Raw genomic sequence first — 22,709 nt, 5'->3', positions numbered from 1 at the left:
TGGCCCAAGTGTTGGAAAGCTTTAATGCAGAGTACACTGCAGATAAAGCCTCTGTGCCCTTCTGGAGTCTGTCTCTAAGTCTCCTCTGAGTCCCATCTAGGATCCTGCCCCTCTTGCATGTGGCCCTGTGGCTGGTGGCTGTCTGGCTGTCATTGTGCCTGGCCCTGCTCCTTGCAGCAAGGCTGGGCCTCATCCTGGACCTGTGGTTAAAACCAGCAGCTGCTGTGAGCAGCTCTAAAGTGGTATTTGCTCTTGCTGTCCTGGCCTTGCCCTCTTCAAACACAACAACTGTTGTGTGCAATGTGCTGTCATCTTCCATGGCCCCCCTCCACTTGGGGACTTTCCTGTGGCCCTTAGCCGACTATCCCTGAAAACAAATTGTCCTCACAATGCTTTTGAAGTAGGTGATTAATTATTACCCTCAGTTTTCTCCTGAGACTCCAAGACAGATGACTTGTTTTAGGTTGATGGAATATCTGCTATTAGTGTGGAAAATGATATAATGCTGTACTAGTTAAATAGTTGTGGGGAAAATCAGTGTTCTTAACTATTTATCTACTTGTTCTTCAGATACAATACTGTACTGAATGGTTGCTGTCTAAGGCCTGACCTGGCCATCCTTCCAAATGGGGACCTGACAGAGGTATGTTTTGCTTATACTAAATTTAATTATAGGTGGAGAAAAGAGTTTTGATTTGGCAGGGTAAACTGGAATGAGGGTATATCACTCTGGGGTGCATATGAGCCAAGCTGTTGTATGCATTCTCTTGAGCTGACCTCAGTGGGCCCTGGGCTGTTAAGAGTTGTACCTTGTTTTTTACTCAGATGTTGACTGTTTGGGAATTTTTTTTATTGTGTTGTAAATTTAGTTGCCTTAACAGGACCTAATTGAACTTGATATAAAATAGCTAAGAAAAAAATGGCTACATTAATTCATAAAAGGTAAAATAAGCAAAGTATTGCCACATTTCAAACATGTTCACCTTGAGTTTGAATGTATAACACATGTCACAAAATAGACACTTAAACTTGAATAAGTATATGTATTAATATAAAATGTTATGGGGGAGTATATCTATACAAATATATAAAATGGAATATTATGGTCTGCTTTATTCTGCTCATCTGTTGCATGGTGCTGAAGAAATGATGGATGTGTGTCTCTGTGCAGATTGGTGAACGAGGGGCGAACCTGAGTGGGGGCCAGCGTCAGAGAATCAGTCTGGCTCGAGCCCTGTACAGTGACAGGGACATTTACATCCTCGATGACCCCCTTAGTGCCTTAGATGCTCACGTTGGAAATCACATTTTTAACAGTGCAATAAGGAAGCACCTGAAGTCAAAGACTGTCCTTTTCATCACACATCAGCTTCAGGTACTGAATCTTCCATGCTTTCTTTCTTGGACTTTCTTGAATTGCTTTGTTAATCAGTTGTCTTCATACTGGAAATCTCTGTGCCCTGACCTGTGACAGGACAACCCTGTCTTTCCAAAGAGTGTGTGGTTTACATTTATAAACTAGGTTTGCAAAGGGGCACTGAACACAATTTAATTGATTGATACCAGTGCTGCTTGGTGTTTGATTGGGACTGGTAACACTTGGCTAAAGAAAATTTACCAGGGAAATAAATGCCTGTTCAAAAATACTTTTGCTGACTTGCTATAAAGCTATTTCATCACAGCAGAAAACAGTTATATTTGTTGTCAGTAAATCAGAATTGATGTACCTGAGATTTTTTTGCTGTCTTCTGTGCATGGAAATATTAGTGCTCAGTCTATCAGTATTTGCAGTGTTTAAGTATTCTGAGTCATGTCTTCCAGAAGAGATTGGTTTTGATAGGACAGAAAAACTTTTTATTTGTGTAGTGTGAGTAATCATGGTGCTCTAGTCAGAGCAGGACCTCTGAAAATCAGCTGTCTGTTGTGTGGGCATAGGTGTGCTGTGTGCCAGTGCCTACAGGCTGCTGAGAAGGGTTGTGTGGGAGTGTTTGGTTATTGAACATCGTGACAGAGACTTGTTCTTGCTGCCACTCTCTCCAGTATCTTGTTGACTGTGATGAAGTGATCTTCATGAAAGAAGGCTGCATTACTGAGCGAGGCTGTCATGAGGAACTGATGAATTTAAATGGGGATTATGCAACTATTTTTAATAGCCTACAGCTGGGAGAAACACCACATATTGAGGTACTTGTTGATTTTAAAGTGCTCTGAATCTTGACTGTTCTGAGGTGAACCAAGTGATGTTGTTGGAAATGTGGCAAATGGCTTCACACATTTTTCATGTGTTGATCTGACCAATAGATTTCCTATAGAATAATCTCTGCTTCATTAGCACTTTGTCACAGTTTGTTTTTAGGGAATGTGTGCTAAAGAGGACTCTGCCAATGAGCTCATGAGTTAATAATGAAAATATTGTACGGTCTCCCCTGGTGATGCTCAGAGCATGAAGTTCTTCTCTTATTGTACACTCCACTCCTTAATTTACCTCTGAATTAGCACAGATCTTCAACAACCTTTATCTGAAAAAATTCTTAGTGGCTTGTTTCTATGTTTTCAATGGAGTGTGACTGAGACACAGCAGGTGTGACACAACTTGTCAAAAGTTAGATGTGACAGTATTTTGGAGGCCTAACTGAAAATGCTGTGTTTTGGGGGAGTTTGAGAAAAAATGTTTTGCCTTGACACTACTTCTGTTATGAAAAAAGTCTGTAAATGCAAATTTGAATATGTGCTGTAGTATTTCAGTTGGTGCAAAAATTGTAAATCTAGAAAATACCAAGAAACCTTCAGTACAACAACATGTAAATTTTCAGCAATTTAATTTTTCCCACCCTTCTGCTCTTTGTTTCCTGAAGTTAATCTCTAGAGTAAGGATCTTGGCATTTTGATTTATAACTCGTCTAAATTTTTGTGCATTTTCTCTTAGAAAGAAAAGATTAAAAGTACATCAACAGTTTATTTTTTAAGAGATGAGAGGCTCCTTACTCATGAGACATTTAAAACAAAACATTTCTGAGAAGAAAGCATTATATGAATTACAGATATAGGAGTTTGGTGACACATTCTCCTGGGAGATATTTGTGAAAGAAGCAAAAGGATATAATGCATTGCTCTGGATATCCTTTGAGGCATGAAGATAATAGTTCTGCCATTTTAAAGACTAATAAAATGATAGTGAACAGGAGATTCTCCAGTCTTTATGCTTGGCTGACCTTCAATGTTGCTGTAAACATTAGCTCATGGAAAGACCATTAAATTGCATTCCCTATGGGATAAGAATAAATGGATCATCAGTTGGGTTCTCTGTGGTTTGATCTTGTGTAAAGTGTGGGAAGGCAACCCACGCTTCAGAGTCAGTCCATGTAGGCTGACTCTGAACAGGCAGTAACTCCCAGTTATGGAAAGATGGCTGGGTTTAGAACAGTGCTTGTGTGTCACTTTAGTGTTTGGATATTGGATTTCTGGAAGATCAAGTTAACCTGACTTTTCTTAAGAAAGCTCTCATGAAATGTCTCTAAGTGCTAGGGTGCTTGGGGAAAAAAGGCTCTTTAAAAAAATGTGAGTTATTTTTACAAGGGATAGAGAGATGATATCCCCACAACTGCAAGAAAGATATAATTCCTCTACCATGTACAGTCATAATTTCACTGATCCTGGAAATTACTCTTGCACTCTACCTGTACAGGTTGGTAGTAGTCCAGGCTAATAGAGGAGGAGAATTTAATTCACCAGAGTTGGCAATCATCTGTAATAACTGTGAAGTTAATATCCTCCTTGATGTGAATGCTGAGCTATTGAAAGCCTTTGTCCTTAGGTGGCAGATAAATACAAGTTTGTGTTTAGATATGAAAATGTCAAAGCCAACTCCTCTGTTTAGTGTCATTGTTTCCCTGCAGATTAATATAAAGAAGAACACAAACAATTCTTTGAAAAGGCCCCAGGATAAAAGTACCAAAACAGGGTCTGTGAAGAAGGAGAAAGTTGTAAAGAAGGAAGAAGAGGGTAACTATGTAATCAAATTTCTGGCTGTAATTATTTTGTACTCTAATAAGCTCAAAACATGTGCTTCAAAGTATATTGCTAATGTACCTCTCATGTTTTGGAAGTTGTCTCAATCCTAATCACTTAGTGTGGTTGATAGGAGACAGACAGTGGGCAAAGAACATTCATTAATTCATTAAACATGGGTGCCTGTACAATGTTTTTAAGTTCAGTCAGATGCCATTAGCACAAAGGAGCTGGTACTGCCTTGTCTCTCACACCACCACTCCCTCCTGTCCTAAGAGGGCCACGTGCACAGCTTGGCACTCAGTCCTGGGCAGGACATGGCATTTATGGATGAAGGGAAGGCCTGACCTCTGTTTAATGTTAGCTTTGAACTTCATGGTTTAAAAAGCAATAGTGAGGCTGATCCCAGCCTAACATTTAAGTCTGTGCTGATGAGGCTTTTTCAGCTGTACCATGACTTAAATTATTCTGCAGAAGAAATGTGACTTCTTGAAAAACTGTTTGAACCACTGAGTTCTAAGTGTGAAGTAAAGTGTGTGTTTCTGAAAGTACTCTGCACAGTTTGAAAGACTAATTTTGTGAGTGTTCACAAATTTATAGGAGTTTCATGGAAGAGCTTTCCTCATTCTCTCTTCATCTTCTGTTGTTTCACAGGCCAGTTGGTGCAGTTGGAAGAGAAAGGCAAAGGCTCTGTCCCCTGGTCTGTTTATGGTGTCTACATTCAGGCAGCTGGAGGCCCCTTTGCATTCCTCATCATCATGGCACTGTTTGTGCTAAATGTGGGCAGCACAGCCTTTAGCAACTGGTGGCTGAGTTTCTGGATCAAGCAAGGCAGTGGAGTAAGTTCAAAAGCTTTTCTACTCTTGTGTCTAATGGGCTGGGGGTGTTCTGCTCGACTAATCCCAAGCAGTCCTGTGAGACCAAATGGTGCTTTCTAATTTAAATAAGTCGTAAGGCTCCCCAGGAGTTGGTCTCACTAAGGAGTTCATCTCCAAGAATAAGAGAGCTCCAGTAATGAGAAAGATATAGATAGATATAATAGCTTATGTGGTTTAATGCTGCCCTCTTGTTCATTTTTTTTGGTTAGTCTAAGAAAAGGAAGTGAAAATATGAAAGGGGCCAACAAGCTAACTTTAGTGTTTTTTGTTTAAATGTGATCTTATACCTAACCGGACAATTTTTGTTAAAATATGTAAGAATTGAATCAGATGACTTTTGGAAATGCTTTGGAGATTTTGATTACTTGGGAAGGTTTGGGCTCTTTCTCACTCTCAGGGCTTTGCTTTCAAGTCTTGTTGCATTTAAAAATCCAAATATAACTGCAAGAGTTTTTTTGTGGGGGCACAGAGAGCAAGGTATTAATCCCAGAGATGAAATAATGAAGTGCAGATGGATAACGATATTAGAATCAACAATGAGGTCCTTAAACATACTAAAAGAGGAAAAATAAAAGAGAAAATGAGAATGTATAACAGTGTGACAGTAAAGAATTTATTGCATAGTGGCAGAAATAAGTATTTGATAAAGATCTATTCAAGGTGAATATGTCTGTGGTGGTATCCAGGTATCTGACATTGTTCAGAAGAACACAAGAAATAAGAGATGAAATGAGAGATTAGGAATCAAATGAAATAGGCATTGTGGTAGTATTTTGGAAGATATTGTAGGGAAAGAGATCAAGGGCTACAGATCAACAAGTCAAACATCTCTGCCAGGGAAAAGTTTCTGAAGTATTCAGTGGTCACTGAAGTAGTTTCAAGAAGAAATGTCAAATATAGTGGGAGAACACACAAGGCAGTTAAATTCTACCACACCTAATGTATACATGCTTCATCCTTGTCTTAAACAACCTCTGAAACTTTGAATTTTCTGCAGAACACCACGGTGACTGTGGGAAATGAGACTGTCATAAGCAACAGTATGAAAGATAACCCTCACATGCATTACTATGCTGGCATCTATGCACTGTCTATGGCAGTGATGTTGATCCTGAAAGCCGTTCGTGGTGTGGTCTTTGTAAAGGTAGGTGCCTGTGCTGGTGTTTGTCTCCCCCCTACTCCTGCTTCTGCAAATTTCTGTCACTGTGGTGCTTTTGGTCATCTCCTGAGAGACTTTTGAACCAAAGTCAATCATGGATTGTAATGTTTCCTTAGCCACCTCTTGAGGCTGCACCATGTTTCTGCTAAACTTCTGCCCAAATAGCTTCCTCCATGGGCTGGAGGCACAGAGTGCAGTAAAAAACCTCTTATGATTGGAGAGAGAAACAGAATAGACTATTTGAGTGGCAGGAAGGCAAACACTGCTTTATAACCCTGCAATGTTTTCTGCATTGTCAGGGAACTCTCAGAGCATCCTCAAGGCTCCATGATGAGCTCTTCCGACGGATTCTGCGTAGCCCCATGAAGTTCTTTGACACGACACCCACTGGGAGGATCCTCAACAGGTTTTCCAAAGACATGGATGAAGGTATCTCTCACTGTGTGCCCTGTAAATCCCACATTCAGACCTCCCAGTTAAGCCCTGAAAACTCTCCAGTCTGTTGCTGTTGGGGTGATTGTACCCTGTGTCTGTTGCCAAATGTGCACTTGCAATAAACAAAGCAGGACTTGGGATATACCTGGGTTATGATTCTGGAAGGCAGCTGATAGCTCAGGTCTGAGCATCCACTTATGAAGAAGGAAATGTGCTGCTGCTGTTGTACCTCCAGGCTGCACATGGGCTCTCAGCAGGTAATGCAGGAGCAACTTAAAACATTGGAGTGAAGCTGATGTGGAGCAGAGGTGATAATTAGGTCAGAGTTACATCAGTGATATTTCTGTAAATGGGAATAATTAGACTGCCAGTAACTCAGAAGGTAAAAACATCCCAGTGAAAATGTGCATTTTTAATTTGAATAAACTAAGAAATCCCTGTGTTTGTAACTGAGGTAGAGCTGGAATTGATTTCTATGGGTTGTTTTAGTTTTCTGTACTCAAGATCTTCCTCTTTTCCTTCCATTTCCCAGTTGATGTTCGGTTGCCATTTCAAGCGGAAATGTTCATCCAGAATGTCATCCTTGTGTTCTTCTGTGTGGGGGTGATTTCTGGGGTTTTCCCCTGGTTCCTGGTGGCAGTGGGGCCCCTCATTGTCCTGTTCACAGTTCTGCATGTTGTGTCTAGGTAAGTGCACCACACTTTGGCTGAAAAGGTACTTTCACCTTCAAGTACGACATAGTGGTTGGCATATGGTGGTTCTGCATGAAACTCAAAGTGTTTCTTTCCTTCCAGAGTCTTTATTCGAGAGCTCAAGCGTCTGGACAACATCACACAGTCTCCATTCTTGTCTCACATTACATCTAGCATCCAGGGTCTCTCCACAATCCATGCCTACCACAAAGGACAGGAATTTCTGCACAGGTCAGTCTAGATATCCATCTGGGAATGGTGGAGCACAAAGCTGAATGCAACAGCTTCTGGCATTCAGAAGGATTTATTGCTGGAGTCTGATGGATCATTGGCTCTATGACTGAAAGTTACTTTTCTGGGGAAAGAAACTGGGAGAACAGAAGGAAGGGTAAGGGAAAACTGGGAAGAGCAGTAGTGGGGGAAGTTTGCAAACCCTGCCTCGAATTTTGGTTTGAAATTTGGTCAGTGATGAGTCTTCTCATCCTGAATCCTGATACTGGAACAGGAGTTTAAGTAGGTGTGATATTTGCAGAACATCAGGCTATGGAGTCCACTAACATTTGCTGTGTTTGTTTCAGGTACCAGGAGCTGCTGGATGACAACCAGGCCCCGTTTTACTTGTTCAGCTGTGCCATGCGCTGGCTGGCCGTGCGCCTGGACATCATCAGCATTGCTCTGATCACAACCACTGGCCTTATGATTGTCCTGATGCATGGCCAGATCCCTCCTGCCTATGCTGGCCTGGCCATCTCCTATGCTGTGCAGGTGAGTGTGACCACATACTGTAATCCTTTATTTCTCTTTTAATGTAGATGTTGCTAATGAGCAAGCAGCGTCCAGCGCTGGCTCAGAGGAGCTGCAGGGCTCTGAGCACTCTGTTGGAGCTGCTGTTTGGCCTCTTCTGCCTCCTTGTGGTGCTGAGGGGAAATCACAGAGCTTAGACACCTCATACTTAAAGCTGTTGCTCTTGTGAAAAGTTTCTAAGCTGCTGGTTTCTCAAGGGATTCATAAATTATGGTGATTTTAAAATGAACTATTTAATTAAATTGCCTTGAAGACCTTAGTTATATGGTGCCTGATGTCAAGAATATCAAATATCATAGAATTCTTTAGGTTGGAAAACAGCAATAAGGTCATTGAGTCTAGCTATTACCTCAGCAATGCCAAACCCACCACTAAACCATGTCCTCATGTGCCACATCTACACAACTTTTAAATACCTCCAGGGATGGTGACTCCACCACTCCCCTGGAAATCTCAGTGCTTGGCAGCTCTTTTTGTGAAGAAATGTTCCTAACATCCAATCTAAACCTCCTCTGGCACAAATTGAAGTTGTTTCCTCTTGTCCTATTGCTTGTTAAGTGGGAGAAGAGAGCAAACCCCACCTGGCTCCACCCTCCTTTCAGAGAGTTGTAGAGAGTGATCACAGGACTCCAGACCCTTCCCTAGCTCTGTTGCCTTTCTCTGGACATGTTCCAGCACCTCAATATCTGTGTTGTAGTGAGGAGCCCAAAACTGAACACAGGGTTCAAGGTGTGACCTCTTCAGTCCCAAGTACAGTTACTGCCCTGATCCTCCTGGCCATGTTAATCTCTTAATTCCATAACAAGTCACAGCTCTAAAAATCTGTTTTCTTTCACCTCTTCAGCTAACAGGGTTATTCCAGTTTACAGTCAGACTGGCTTCAGAGACAGAAGCTCGCTTCACCTCAGTGGAGAGGATTGACCACTATATCAAGGTAGGACTGCATTCAACTGCCTGTTGTGAAATTTTGTGTTTGTTACATTGCTGGCCTCAGCCATAGTCTGCCCTGGTACAGAATGTACATTCCTGATCTTGGAAAGGCACTAAAGCCTGTGCTGTAACACTGCAGAGTGAGTTTGTTTTGTGAAGCACATGTATCAGCACTGCGGGGGCTGAATGGCCCCAGAGCTGGTAGGTAACTAAACTTAGAGGCATTGCTGGTTTACATAAGCTATTGGAAGTTTGCTGACACTCACAGTAAAGAGTGGAGTGTGTGAAAGGGGTAACTGGGGATTCAAAACATTGTTTTACAGCAAAAGGATGGTGTTCTGGCATCCTTCATTCCAAACCTAATGGAATTCCTTCATTTAAACGCAGATAACTGTTTGTTACTTTATCTACAAATAATTCCACTTCAGCCTAATAAGCCTGCTTTTCTGCAGCTGTCTTATGTAACATAATTTCTGTATGCTTGAAAAGTCAAGGGAATGCTCTTATTGCAAACATGAGAAATGTGCTCAGCTGAACATGATACATGTGCCAGGCTAAGTGCTTAGCAAGCTGCTCTGATTATCTGTAACCCTTTCTTTGTAACTGGGATTTGTGTGTGCAGAACTGGGCATGGGTCAGTGGGGAAAGCATAGCCAGGAGAAAGCCTCCTACTGGGTCTGGTGTGTGGGGTGAAAGGCTTTCCTATTTAATGTTTCCTGTGAACCTCAGAGGGAGATACATTTATTTATTTGGCAAATCTGGGCTATTTAGTAGTTGATATTGTGGCTTTCTTAAAGTGTGTGGATTTAATCTACAGATTAAAAACCAGAGAAGACAAAAGCCCCAAACCTGTCCACTCCCCCAGTTAAATCCTCTGGAGGCATCTAAGTAGAAAATTTCTGCATATGGAAGACTTGGTGACCACACAACTTGACAACTGTGCCAAATATTGTATCTCCCACTGGGTCGAGATGGGTTTATCAGTCAGGCCCTTAGTGGCAAAACCTACAGTTGTAGGCTGTTGTTTGGGGTTTTTTAAAAATTGTCTCTCATTCTGTATCACTATCAAGCAACACTATCTGTGATTTTTAAAAAATGTTGATCTCTAGACAGCCATTTATGAAACTGTAAAACTAGTTTGAAGCTGAAGTGAAGGGTGGGTGGCCGGTGAAACACCATTCAGGTCCTGGGTCTTTCCAAGCCCCCAGTGGGGGCTCAAGGTTGCTGTTTTGAGCATCAAGCTCAAGGAATGGGAGCACTATCATAGCAGATGGCTGTTTTTCTCTCAAACCCCTGGTGTACAATTAATCTGCCTCTAACTAGATATTGCAGATGTCTACAACTGCCATCCCTGTGGGATCTCTCTATGGTCAGTGTAGGAAATGGGTGTCTCTAGAGGGCAATTTATTATCTGTTCTAGGTATTTATATTAGAATGAGAAAAATCACACTCCAGAAATGCTGTTTTATAGCATTTGTAGAGATCTCTCTTTGTAGAGACTATAAAGGAGTTGTCATGGCCTGGTTCAGTTACATGAGGTGAATCCCATGATGGGATTGCTGCCATTCTTTGAGGGTGCTTGTGCCAAGTATGGGAAAGTGACCTTGACTTCACTGTAAACATGCTATAAAGCCTTGTGTTTGGCTTTCAGAGGTTCTGCTTTTCTGTTTCATCTGTGAACTGCTCAGTAAAGGGCAAAGTGAAATAGCAGAAGTGAGCAGGCTGGAAGGGACTGATTCAGCAGGACAGGGGGACATGAGGAGAAGGAAGAGGATGGCATTTAATGTTACTTGGACATTCTCTTCTGTGTCAAAATCAACAGTGGTGACCCTGGTATGGCATAGCAAATGAGGCATAGAAATGCACCAGATTTTGCATCCAGTCTTTGGAGTGCCATGAAACTCAATAGGATTGTGCTGATAAACAGTAGGCCTAAAATACATTTTGAATTCCATTGATGAAAACCACTGTTGTGTAGAAGGACTGATGTCATTACTGAGGCAACAGGAGGGGAATTAACAGTGTGGTCAGTGTAATACAGCAAACTTCTGAACCACTGGGCCCACATCCAGCCAAACAGCTCATCATGAAACTGCCATAAATGATCTGGGCTGAGTCTGCAGGGAAGAACTGCTGAAAGCTGTAGCTGATAATTTTCCTTTGGTGCTTTGTTTACTGGAAACTGAACTTCTGTATTTTTGTTAAAAGACGCTTTCCCTGGAAGCTCCTGCTCGAATTAAGAACAAAACTCCTCCTCTGGACTGGCCACAGGAAGGTGAAGTTGTTTTTGAAAATGCAGAGATGCGGTACCGAGAGAACCTCCCTCTAGTACTTAAAAAAGTGTCCTTTACCATCAAACCCAAGGAAAAGATTGGCATTGTGGGCAGAACAGGCTCAGGTAAGGAAAAACACAAAGCAGAGTTAAATTATTACCTTTACAGAATGGATTGGGGCAGTCATATTGGTTGTCCTGTGTTTGAGTAAGTTGGTTGCACAGGAGGGCTTGAGCACTGTCAGTGGAGGTTTCCATTCATGTCTGTACATAAGCAAGATCCCTGTTAACAATAGTGAAAACAAATTTCCATTTAAAGCACAGGGATATCCTACTATGCTTGAGCCAGTATGTTGATCATATTTAACTCCCCAAAGCACTGACCAGCACAGATTGGTGCCTACAATGTGCCCACTGCAGCTTCTCTGACTCTCTTGAAAGATTCTGTACTGATGCTGCTGGCAGGTTTGGCTCTGAACCATCTCAGAACTCTGTAATGTGAAGAATCCAAACCCCTGTTTGTGAGATGACTTAAATCAACCTCAAAATGAGTTTCTAAATAAGTAATTTATATTGCTGTATTGGGTTTTCATGGCAGGGTTTTGGCAGTGGGGTTAGGGCAGCACTCCAGGCATGGCTTTATTAGGAGAGCTACCCCCACAACTGCTCAGAAAATTAAATGCTGAACCTCAGAACTTACCAGAGCATTGCTTACCAGGACTTTTTGGTATTTTAAGACTTTTCTTAGATGTGGTCAGCTTTTAAAATGCTTTCTCATCTGAAAAACCATTATGATTCCATAGAAATAGCAGTCATGTTTTTCCTATCTCATTTTTAGGGAAGTCTTCTCTTGGAATGGCACTCTTTCGTCTTGTTGAACTGTCTGGAGGCTGCATTAAAATTGATGGAGTGAAAATAAATGACATTGGCTTGGCAGATCTTCGGAGCAAACTCTCCATAATCCCTCAGGAACCTGTGCTGTTCAGTGGCACTGTGAGGTTAGTGAGGCCATAAGAAGACAAGAAGGGACTGAGCAGTCTTTCTGCTTGTACCTGAAATGCAGTAGGTGCCTGGTGAGGTGGTAGCTCTCAGGCATCCTAGCTTCTGTTCTAATTTTGAAATAAAAAACACAGATGAATGATTTTAGCTGGCCCAGTGCAGCACTGGGTATGATCATCCTGTATGGAAGTCTTGCTTCCCTTTATATGTGGTTGAAGTTTTAGTATCTTTGTCTTCCATCTCTACTCTTGTTTTTTAGCTCTTCTAACCTCAGTGTGCTGGGAACATCTGATTTCCCTGGCAATGAAACTGTTAGTGGAAGGCCAGATGGGAATCACCTGTCTGGATAAATTAGTGCACTGTTGGTTTGCCATTCATTACTGAGTTAAAATTCTCCTTGTTTTCTGCTTCCCCTTCCAGATCAAACTTGGATCCTTTCAATCAGTACAGTGAGGAACAAATCTGGGCTGCTTTGGAAAGGACTCACATGAAGGAGTGTGTAAGTATTATGTGCCCTGGGAGATGGATGTTTGCATTTGACTTCCAAAGCACCATAATCTGTTAGCAGCTACTTTAGAGGTCTTTATCTAAGCTTTCTCACTACATTTCCCCCCTTGTTCTCTATGCTTTATTTGACCAATTTTTTTTCTTTTTTCCCATTATTTTATCAGACTGCTACTTTTGGTTTTTTAGGGACATGCCATATTCTGTGATTTTTTTTTTTTTAGTATATAGAATAGCAGAGTACTGCTTTATCAAGGGATTCTTAGGGTGTTAAAACATTTCAAGTGATATTTTCCTGTATGTGCCTGAGGTGTGAATTCTACATTTCTGTTTGTGACCGTACATGTCACATGTGCAAATCTATACTGAACTTAAAACCTGCCCTTTGCAAGGCCCTCTGCAGTAAGTCTTGCTGCCACGACATTTCCAGTTCCTTTTCATGTAAGCCAGGTGGCAGGTATGGCTGCAGGATTCCTGCAGGGACTAGGTTCACTCTTCTGCTGGTGACAAAGATTGTCAGGAGATCTGTTTGTGTTTATATGATTTTGTGCAGTGCTCTGAGATTTTTGCCTCTTTTTTCCCACACAGGTTGCACAGCTGCCTATGAAGCTTGATTCAGAAGTGATGGAAAATGGGGAGAACTTTTCTGTTGGAGAAAGACAGTTACTGTGTATAGCTAGAGCTCTGCTGCGTCGTTGCAAGGTGAGCACAGCAGAAGAGAAATAGCTAGAGATACCAGAATTATAGGATGGACCAAGCCTTTTTTGTGCTGGATTCTTTGTCTGTCAGAGGAATCCCACCAATGATTATTGCAACCCAGAGAGGTGTAAGGTTAAAACAAACAGGAAGGTGTCTGTAGCCAGCTCCTGCAGTGTCCTGCAATTGGAAAGGCATTGCTTGTAAGTGCTAACAATAGTGTGTCAGACAATCATTTCTTCAGTGTCCTGTTACTGGGGAGCATCAGATTCTTCCCTTCTTCCACCTTTTTGTTAATATGAGCCAAGTGTTTTCCTTCTACATGGTGCTCCACTAAAATGTGGTCTCCAAGTGGACTTTGGGACCATGCTATGCCAGCCAAGTGAAAGATTTTGCAGGAATGGAAAACAAACAATTACAGTGAGAAAGGATGTTTGGATTGAGATTGATCAGGATTCTGGTTTTAACAATTTTTTTTCTGAAATGTGACATATCATAATATTTTAGAGTTCACTCTGCATCTGTTTTTAAAGTCAGACTACTCAGCAGAAGTTACTGCTGTCTCTGCAGTACCTGCACAAAGCATGTCCAGTTCAGCTTTGACAAGAAATCAGTCCAAATCAGTTTATGTCTATGGGGAAGAGACTTTTTACCGAGTTTAAAAAAGCTATTAAGCCTTGTCAGTATTGACTCATTCCAGGAGAAATGTCATCACCAGGGATGTGTCAAATCAATTTACTGGTAAAAATTATGTTGGAGATTCATCTGTGGAATATAAAATTGAAAGTAGTGGAAGCTTGAGGCCCAGGTCATAACCCACATGTAGCTCTAGGATGTGACAATAAAATGTGTCATCCATAGGCTTTGTTGAAGGCAATTACATAGAGGAAACTGAAAGGGTACTGTAAAACCTGTGTTTGTACCCACAGCTCTGTAAGGATTGCCAGTTGTGACAACACTTGGCTGTGACCATTCTGCCCACCCATGTATTTTTATATTGAGGGAGGGAAGGTGTGACCATGGGTAACAACCAGAATTCTGTGCTGCTTTCAGATACTGATCCTGGATGAAGCAACAGCTGCTATGGACACAGAGACAGACTTGCTGATCCAGGAGACCATCAGAGAGGCGTTTGCAGACTGCACTATGCTAACAATTGCTCACCGCCTGCACACGGTGCTGGGCTGTGACCGGATCATGGTGCTAACACAGGGACAGGTGAGCAGGGAGGTGTCTGCCCCTGGTCTGCTGGTGCCATGTGTGCAGATGGAACTGAGTGAACAGCTGCACTGCAGGGCAGAAAAGCCTCTGTGTTCATTCATATCCTTGGTAATAATAGACCAGTAGAATCAGTTGCTGCCTGGGACAAGATCCAAGATGGCAAAATTTTTTTTTCACACCAAGAAAGTACCATAGAATAACACTCTGTCTTTAAAACTCTTTGAGGCTTCCTTTGTAGGTTAATTCTGAGATGGGTAATAACATAAACATCTCTGCTGGGGCTCAGTGGCAGTTTCCCATTTCTTTCATAAAGCCCTGTGCCATCAAGCATACCTAATGGCAGATACTTTACCTATTTTTCAGGCTTCCATTTGGGAGTCATAAATAGTTAAATGCAAGAACATTGAGCAAGGCTCTTAAAGGTAGAGAAGGCAAAAGCCCATAGCATCTGCCTCTGTCAGAACCACCAGAGATTGCTTCCTGTTGGGCTAGTTTTTGAGCCAATTGGAAGCATTCCAGGTTACAGTATCCTTAAATACAATTACTTCATTGCCTGGTGTCTCACCTAAAGATGAATGTTGTGTTTTCCACTCTCTGCCATCACAAGTCCAAGGGGTAGAAGTCAATGCTCTGCTGAATTTTACTGACATACTTTACCTGCCTTGTTTGGTTTCAGGTAGTGGAATTTGACACCCCGACTGCCCTTCTGGCCAACGAGAACTCACGCTTCTATGCTATGTTTGCTGCTGCGGAGAACAAGGTTGCTGTCAAGGGCTGAAATTCAGGGCAAAGTCACTTTAATTTTGGAGAGCTACGCTCCCTGCCTGTGGCAGGCCAGCTCTTCCTCCTCCTCGCAGATTATTGTCTTTTCATCTTTTAATTTCTAGCACAATGTGTCAAGCCAGAGAGTTTTTAGAACCATGTCAGAAGAACTCATGTTTTTATTATGTATTTATTCCATACTACTAATTTTTTGTTATTAAATGCACTCTACAAATGGCTCAGGGAGCCATAGTTATAAATGTATCAGAGGCCTATAATGAAGCTTTATACATGTAGCTATATCTATACATAATTCTGTATATAGCCTATATTTACAGTGGAAATGTAAGCTGTTTATTTTATATTAAAATAAGCACTGTATTAATAACAGTGCATATTCTTTTCTATCATTTTTGTACAGTTTATGGTACCAGAGATCTGGCTTTATCGGGCTGTATCAGACAATGTTTTGTCTTTTACAGTTCGTCTTTTCCTAGTGCCGGATTTTCTGCGTGTCTGAGTGGAAGTGAAGCTTTGCAATAGTGTCCTTTATTGTCACATCTTTGTCTAGCGCAGCAGAGAAGAGCTCTGTGGTGTAACTATTGCATTGTAATTTATCAGAGCTGGTTGGGCCATCGCTAATGTTCACCACAGCAGTGGCTGCTGCTTCCCATGATGCTTTTCCAAAGCAGGGTTTTTAGTGATCTGAATGGAGAACCACTCCTGGGTCACATTAAGGCCTTGTATTTTCTCAGTGTCCTGACACAGTATTTCTTACTGTATCAGCAGAGTTTATTTTAATGCAAGCAAGCCCAAGCTCTTCCTGCTTCGCTGATCTAACACAACCAAAATCTTACTGTTTGTGGAATGATCTGTAACAAATTAATCATAAGGTTCAAATTGTACCCTGTATGCTAGCAGGAAAGCCTTTTCAGAGTTGCTTCAGCTGACTGACTCTTTATCTTGAAGCTGCTAACACTCCTCAGAGGTTTAGGTTGGCTTTCACTGGCATGGGTAACACTAACTTTGTTCTGCTCACTTAAACTAAGATTAATCAACATGGATATTTCCTGTTTCTTTCTTGCACACTTGTTAAGGAAGCAGTCCTCGACCCCACGTCTTCTGGAACCTTAGAGGGGTTCCTGTTGATTAGGATGTAACACTGGTGTAGGACATGGTTTTCTTACTGTAAATGACCTACCTCAGGTTACTGGGTCCTGTGTAGTGCGTTGCCATGATCACTGTACACCATCCCTGTTTTTGGGACCTGTGGCCCGGGGGACACAGTTGTTCCTGTGATAGCTGTGACTTATTGAATGGTCAGCGTTGCATGTCTTTGTCAACTTGGACATTTTGTAGCCTTAGCATGTTTGCAAAATGTCTCATTGAGGCAGAAATCTGAAAAGTAAATAAAACTATTTTGGGTTTTGTAAATTTTATTGGCTTAAGTGGTTTGTTTTGGGCACATAAAGAACTTTGCACCTTTTTGAGCCTTGGGAAGCAGGTTTGCAGGCTTTTGGGTTTTTTTCCCCTCTTGTCATGTATCATGGTCTGATCTTTCTTCCTTCAGAGTAAAGGTGTTTCTTTAAAAGTGTAGTGGGTGATTTTTGTGCCCTCCAGCATGGGGGTAACTTGCAATACGGGTATGTTGAGTAGTACAGGGAGTAATAATTTATAGTGCAAGTATTCAAGCCAAGTAGAAGGGCTGAGGTCAGGTGGAAGACCTTCTTAGGCTCAGATTTTCCATTTTCTTTACCTGAAAGCACTATTGTTTATAGAGTGACATGACTGCAGAGTCACAGAAAGAAGCATTTCTACCTACCAGTACCACAGGCAAATTGTGGCATTAACAGAGCTTGCACTGTAGCTTGAAGCAGCACAAAAAACATTGTTGTGGTTGTTCTTAACTCTTGTCCAAAGCAAGAATTAACTAGCACAGACCTTACCCTGCTCACAGGCCTGGAGTGTACCCCATGGACTTCAGTATTTCCCTTGAAGGAAATGGGCTAATGTACCTGGTTCTGTGTGCTGCTGGGGTCAGTGTGTGGCTTCACTTGGCAGCTAAGGCTGAGCTAATGGCAGTCTAGGCAAAAGGGGAGCCATCCTGATCTTATCCTCCTTCTTCTTCCAGGCTGGGACTTCCTCTTCCCTTCCCGATGCCAGCAGTGGCTCTTGTGTGGTCCAGTTCAGAAAGCTAAGTTGCTGAAAGCAGGAAAGCTGTACAAAGGAGGAGACAGGAAGGCACCACCCACAGGAAGGGAGGTGAAGTGAGGCTGCTCTTTTCAGTAGGTGCTGGCTGTAACAGTAGCATAGGTGTGAGAGGGCGCTGCTCAGCGATCTGCCCCAAACTGCTGTTCCCAGCTACACTCTCCTAAAGAGCTGAGTCTTTGCTGCAGCTTTGGCCAGCTGAAACAGCTCAGCAAGGTGTCAGACAAGGGTCTGTGATGAGCAGGTGAACAGTCACCTGTGAATAGCAGGGATTAGCTCAACCATTTTGTTAAACCTTGGCTGCAGCACTGTTACTTTGGAATTAAAGACAGAGACTGACAGAAGGAAATGTTCTTTCTGTTGTGGTCACTTCTGCGCTTCATTTGGCACTTGTCTCACAGGTGTACTGAAGTACTGCTGCTCACAGGGGGAGCTGTAATTTTTTTACTGACTTTCATCCTGAACTACAGCAGCAAGCTGAAGCCTGGCAAAGGGCCCTGTCACTGAAGTGGAAGGAAGACACATTAATATTTACAAATCTGTCTGAAATATCTGTATTGTCGGAGCATTCTGCAGGAGGTTGATGATTGGAATGTTCAGGAGTTGGATTCTGCTTTAGAATTTATAGTATGATATCCAGAGAAGACTTCATCCTATGAGGAATAGAATAAAACACTGGGATTGAGACAGAGACTTTTTTTAAAGAGATCCTACCCAAAATAGCATGGAGATAGCACATGCTTCTGTTCTGGTTTAATATCAGCTGGCAACTAAGCCCCACACATTCCTGTGGGATGGGGGAGAGAATTGAAAAGGTGAAAGCAAGAAAACTTGGGAGTTGAGATCAAGACAGTTTAATAGGGAAAGCAGAAGCTACAAAAGCAAAGCAAATCAAGGTATTTATTCCCCACAAAAGCAGAGCTCCGTTGTGTGTAATGGTGACTTGGGAAAACAAGCACAGGTAGGATTCTTCTGAAAGTACTGTGGAGTTAAAGTGCAGTTAGATTGGTGTAATCAGGCCCTAAAGTTGTCCTGGCTTGAACACCTGAGGACATTTCACCCTTATCTGTGGGGAAGGTAGTGCAGGGTCAGATCCTGAGGTTGCTGGGGCTGTGCTTTGCCCACCACCTCTAGATGAAAGCCATGTCAAACAGGCTTAGTGCATCACTGGAAACAAAATTGGAGGGAGCTGAATATTTTTCAAAAGGCAACTGGTACAAGTGTGAGAAGGTGTCAGAAGAATAAAAGCAGGATATTTGATTTATTAAAGGAGGACATGGACAGCAAAAATGGCAGGAAAAATGTTTTTCTTAGTTACAAGGGGATTTATTTTAAAGGCAAAATTTCTTTTTGAAGGTGCTTGAAAAGAATGCTGAGAAAGAAAGCAGGGTGCTGTATGCAGCAACCAAAGAGTCTGAGTGCTATCTTGTTATTTTTTACTGCAACTGTAGCATATGTTTTACTATATATAAGTGATTACACAAAGGTTTTCTTTAGATTCAGGTCGGTGGAGGGTGATATTGTGATTTGTTTAACCCTTGGCTGAGCCAGTAACTGCAGCCACAATGTGCTGAGGCCACAGTTTGTGCCTCTGGTGTGATGATACAGTGGAAACTGAGCTGGAATTTGGTGCAGATGCTGCAGTTGTTAGTGTAAGGCTTGGGAGGCTTTCAGAATGTACCACTATGGCTTAATTAAACCCACAACCATGTGAGAAATGTTCCTGTCTTGTCCAAAATATGTGCCTTGAAGCCTCATCAGGCAGTGAGGTAGGCAAAACATAACAGTGAAAATTAGAGTGAAAATAACTTACAGAAGTGTCATTACATGGGGCAGAGACTGCACTTCTCTTGGGCTGGTGGGAGTGCAATCACAGTTACTTGCACACACCTCCTTCCTTCCAGCTTCCTTCCTGCTGTTGCCACGCAGAGAAACAAGTGCTTGTACAAAGCTGATAACTTTGTGATTTCTGCCCTTTCCCATTTCGGAAGGCAGCAGTAGAGGGTGTGTGATTGATTACCCAGAGTTCTGGGGAAGATAAAATACATTATGTCTCACCTGGGCTCTAGGGCCAGTTTGCAGGGAGAGTTGGAGGCAGGAAACCACGGGCAGCGGAGGTGGGAGAGAAGCGAATGAAAAAACAGGTGTGGGGGGATGCAGGGAGAAGGGAGGTTATTTAGGGTTAGCTGTGAGCCCGATGTGGGGGTGTGACCAGGAGGAGTGAGGAAGCCAAACTAGTAAGCGCTAGGATGAGGGTGCAAGAATCAGCTCTGCTGGGAGCGTGGGGTGGAGGCTTTGGGGGTGTTTGTGGTGCAGCTGGGGACGGGGAAAGTGAGGCATTCAGAGGGACAGAGCTGGCTGTTGTGGCCAATGGCCGTGCCCAGAGCAGGAGGGCTGGAATCGGTGTGTCCGGGCTAGGCGAGAGGAGGGAAACTCAGCGTGGGCCGCTTAAAGCTGCCCTGCGAAAGGGCCACGGCTGGACGGAGCCGTTGGCGCGCAGGGCAGGCGGCACGCGCGGATACCCACACCTTGTGAGGGAATGAGGGAATGAGGGAATGAAGGAGTGACCGCTGCCCTCCGGGAGCGGTGCCAGTGTCCGGGGCTGTCCCGGGGCCCGCCCCGTGTCCGGCCGTGCCCGGGCCGGGCTGAGGCGCCGCGGGGCGGGCCGGGTGCGCGCGCAGCGGGAGGGGCGGGGCCGCCCTCGAGCGCCCCTCGGCGCCCCCGCGGCGCCCCCCGGCGGCCGCGCCCGCCGCTGCTGTCCGGGCCCGGGCCCTGCGCTCCCTCGGCCGGTCCTTTCCGCCTCCCCCTCCCCGCCCCGGCCGCTCCGGCCGCCGGGGCCTCCCTCCTCCCCGCCCGCCCATGGATTTCACATAGCAGCCGCCGCCTCCGCCGCCGCCTCCTCCTCCTCCTCCTCCTCCGCCGCCGCTCCATGGCGGCTCCGGCTCCGCGGCCGCCCGGCCTGTGCTGTTGCCGCAAGGGCTCCGCGGCCGGGCCGGAGGCGCCGCCGGCCCCGCCGCCACCTCCCGAGCCGCCGCCGGACGTGGCGTCGGCGTCCAGCTCGCAGCTCTTCAGCCTGAGGCACCTGCACCTCGGGCTGGAGCTGCGGCCCGAGGCGCGGGCGCTGGCGGGCTGCCTGGTGCTGGAGCTCTGCGCGCTGCGCCCGCAGCCCCGCGCCCTGGTGCTGGACGTGCACCCGGCGCTGCGCGTCCTCTCGGCCGCTTTCCGCCGTGCCGCGGCCGGGGAAGCGCCCTGCGCCTTCGCCTTCTCGCCCGCCGAGGCTGCCGCCGCTCCGGCCCCGCCGCCCCCGCCGCCCTGCCCGCCGCCGCCGCCGCCCTGCGCGCCGCCCTGCGCCGCCAGCCCGCCCGCCACCGCCACCTTCCTCTCGGCGCCCTGCATCGCCGCCGGACCGCTGCCCCCCGCCGCCCCCCCGGCGGACCCGCCCGCCGGCCCCCCGCCCGCCGCCGCCGAGCCGCCGCCGCCGCTTCCCCTCTTCGCCCAGCCGCCCTGCTCCGCCTGCCCGCTCGGCTTCAGGGTGGACCCCTTCACCGACTACGGCTCGTCCCTCACCGTCTCCCTGCCCGCCTCCCTCCAGCCGCACCAGCCCTTCCAGATCATCGTCCGCTACACCACGGCCGACGGCCCCGCCGTGAGTACCGGGCGGGGGTTGGTAACGTAGGAAACCGGGTCCCGGGGCGGCTGGCAGAGCCCTCCCGTGCCGCCCGCGCATCTTTGCCCCTGTTCTAAGTGACCGTCGGGGAAGCGCCCCGGCTCCTCAGCAAAGGCGGCGGGATGTGTCTCAGTGCCAGCCTCTCCGGTCCTATCCCTGGCCCCATGGCCTGGCAGCTCCAGCCCGCCGGGCAGCAGCATCTGTCCCCTGCCCGCAGGGACTCTCGGCACTGCCAGCCTCGCCGTCCCCTGCCGCACTCAGCAGCGGTGCCCGTAGCGAGCCAGCCTCTCTCCCTCCTGTCTTCCCCCATCGCGTGGACCCCTTGGCTATTCATCCCCCCTCGCTATAGTAATTTGAAAGTTATTCGTTCTTTAAGGACATTGCAGTTGTTGGCGAGGAGAGTGAAAATTTGCAAACTCCTGCCTCGCCTCAGTCCTTCAGGATAAATTATGTCATGCACAGTGTAGGAGTTTCCCTGGGGGTTTTGCCAACTGCTAACAAAATCAGGCCTTGCACAGCTAGGCTGGTGTTCCAATGAGCCATGGTCAGGAGCTTTGAGAAGAACAGGGATGATTCCAGAAGTTCCTGCAAGTTATCTGCTGAAAAAAGGGATGAGAAATGGCCCAAAACACCTCTTAGGATGTAGCCATGGAGGTGCTTCCATGTCTGTGGATTAGCTTTCTTCAGCAGTGAAATGCTTTGTAAATTCTGTAATTTCTTTTAAACCCCTGGTATTTAGAAGCACTTTATTCCCAGCCTTTTAGGTGCTGCTTATCAGATCTTGTGTTTTTAGGAAGTTTTTTAAGTTTTAAGTGAAAATATTAAGTTCTCACTGGAACATCAGTTCTGTTTACTACTGTACAGTCTGTTCAGGTTGGAAATTAAACTGAGGTGATTTTCATCATGTGGTTCACGAATCTATTTACAAAAGAGATGTATTTTTATAAGAGTCTTGCAACTTTGTTGCATCTATGTTGCCTAGAGGAATTGTCTCTCAGTCCTCTGATTTGGTGTTGCCGTTGCACTGGTCAAAACCAGTAAATGTGTGGATCTCTTTGGCTTTTACAATGTATTTAACAAGAGCAGGAATTGAATAATAAAAGCTTCTTGCAACACAACCCACAGGAAGTAAATAGTAGGCCTTTCCTCTTGATAGGAAAGTCTTGCAGATTAGAATGTGTTTGCTGGGTGTTTCTCTGTCTAATTTTAATACTACTTGGAAGATCACAAAAGTAATTTCATCCTTGGAATGATCTGGGTAGTCTTAATACATTGGCTCACTCAAAATAGTGAGTTCCACATGAAGACTTTTATTGACAGAAGTTTCCTGTGGTCATATGGTGACTTTTTAATGTTCTAATCCTTCCCTACAAGTGCAAAAATGAAGGAAGATTCTGTCACTTCTAAAGTCCAGATCCACTTGGATATTACTCCTTTTCACCTTTGGAATTCCTGGGTTTAGTATTTCCTTGTA

At 44.7% G+C, this 22,709-nt stretch overlaps 1 protein-coding gene across 11 annotated transcripts in view; it reads left to right on the top strand.

The window, feature by feature from the left end:
* Positions 1-22,709, top strand: part of ABCC5 (ATP binding cassette subfamily C member 5) — a 67,559-nt gene that overhangs the window by 27,568 nt on the left and 17,282 nt on the right. For 7 of the 11 annotated variants that reach the window (XM_071437886.1, XM_071437885.1, XM_071437884.1 and 4 more), the window contains 17 exons: positions 571-643; positions 1,172-1,375; positions 2,041-2,184; positions 3,897-4,002; positions 4,663-4,847; positions 5,884-6,030; positions 6,345-6,474; positions 7,013-7,166; positions 7,275-7,403; positions 7,751-7,937; positions 8,821-8,910; positions 11,115-11,304; positions 12,017-12,176; positions 12,598-12,676; positions 13,270-13,383; positions 14,431-14,595; positions 15,275-16,794. In XM_071437886.1, the coding sequence (XP_071293987.1) occupies positions 571-643; positions 1,172-1,375; positions 2,041-2,184; positions 3,897-4,002; positions 4,663-4,847; positions 5,884-6,030; positions 6,345-6,474; positions 7,013-7,166; positions 7,275-7,403; positions 7,751-7,937; positions 8,821-8,910; positions 11,115-11,304; positions 12,017-12,176; positions 12,598-12,676; positions 13,270-13,383; positions 14,431-14,595; positions 15,275-15,376 (2,359 nt within the window). In that variant the 3' untranslated portion in view covers positions 15,377-16,794. Of the gene's footprint in view, positions 1-570; positions 644-1,171; positions 1,376-2,040; positions 2,185-3,896; positions 4,011-4,662; positions 4,848-5,883; positions 6,031-6,344; positions 6,475-7,012; positions 7,167-7,274; positions 7,404-7,750; positions 7,938-8,820; positions 8,911-11,114; positions 11,305-12,016; positions 12,177-12,597; positions 12,677-13,269; positions 13,384-14,430; positions 14,596-15,274; positions 16,795-20,297; positions 21,215-22,709 lie in introns of those variants that run through there. The other 4 variants (XM_071437896.1, XM_071437893.1, XM_071437894.1 and 1 more) reach the window with 4 other exon arrangements.

This window comes from Agelaius tricolor, unplaced genomic scaffold (assembly GCF_023055355.1).
Source record: "Agelaius tricolor isolate 1412-34295 unplaced genomic scaffold, bAgeTri1.0.p SCAF_12, whole genome shotgun sequence".
Taxonomy (NCBI): Eukaryota; Metazoa; Chordata; class Aves; order Passeriformes; family Icteridae; genus Agelaius; species Agelaius tricolor.
The sequence above is the reverse complement of the archived record's forward strand: the minus strand, read 5'-3'. Positions and strand labels throughout refer to the sequence as shown.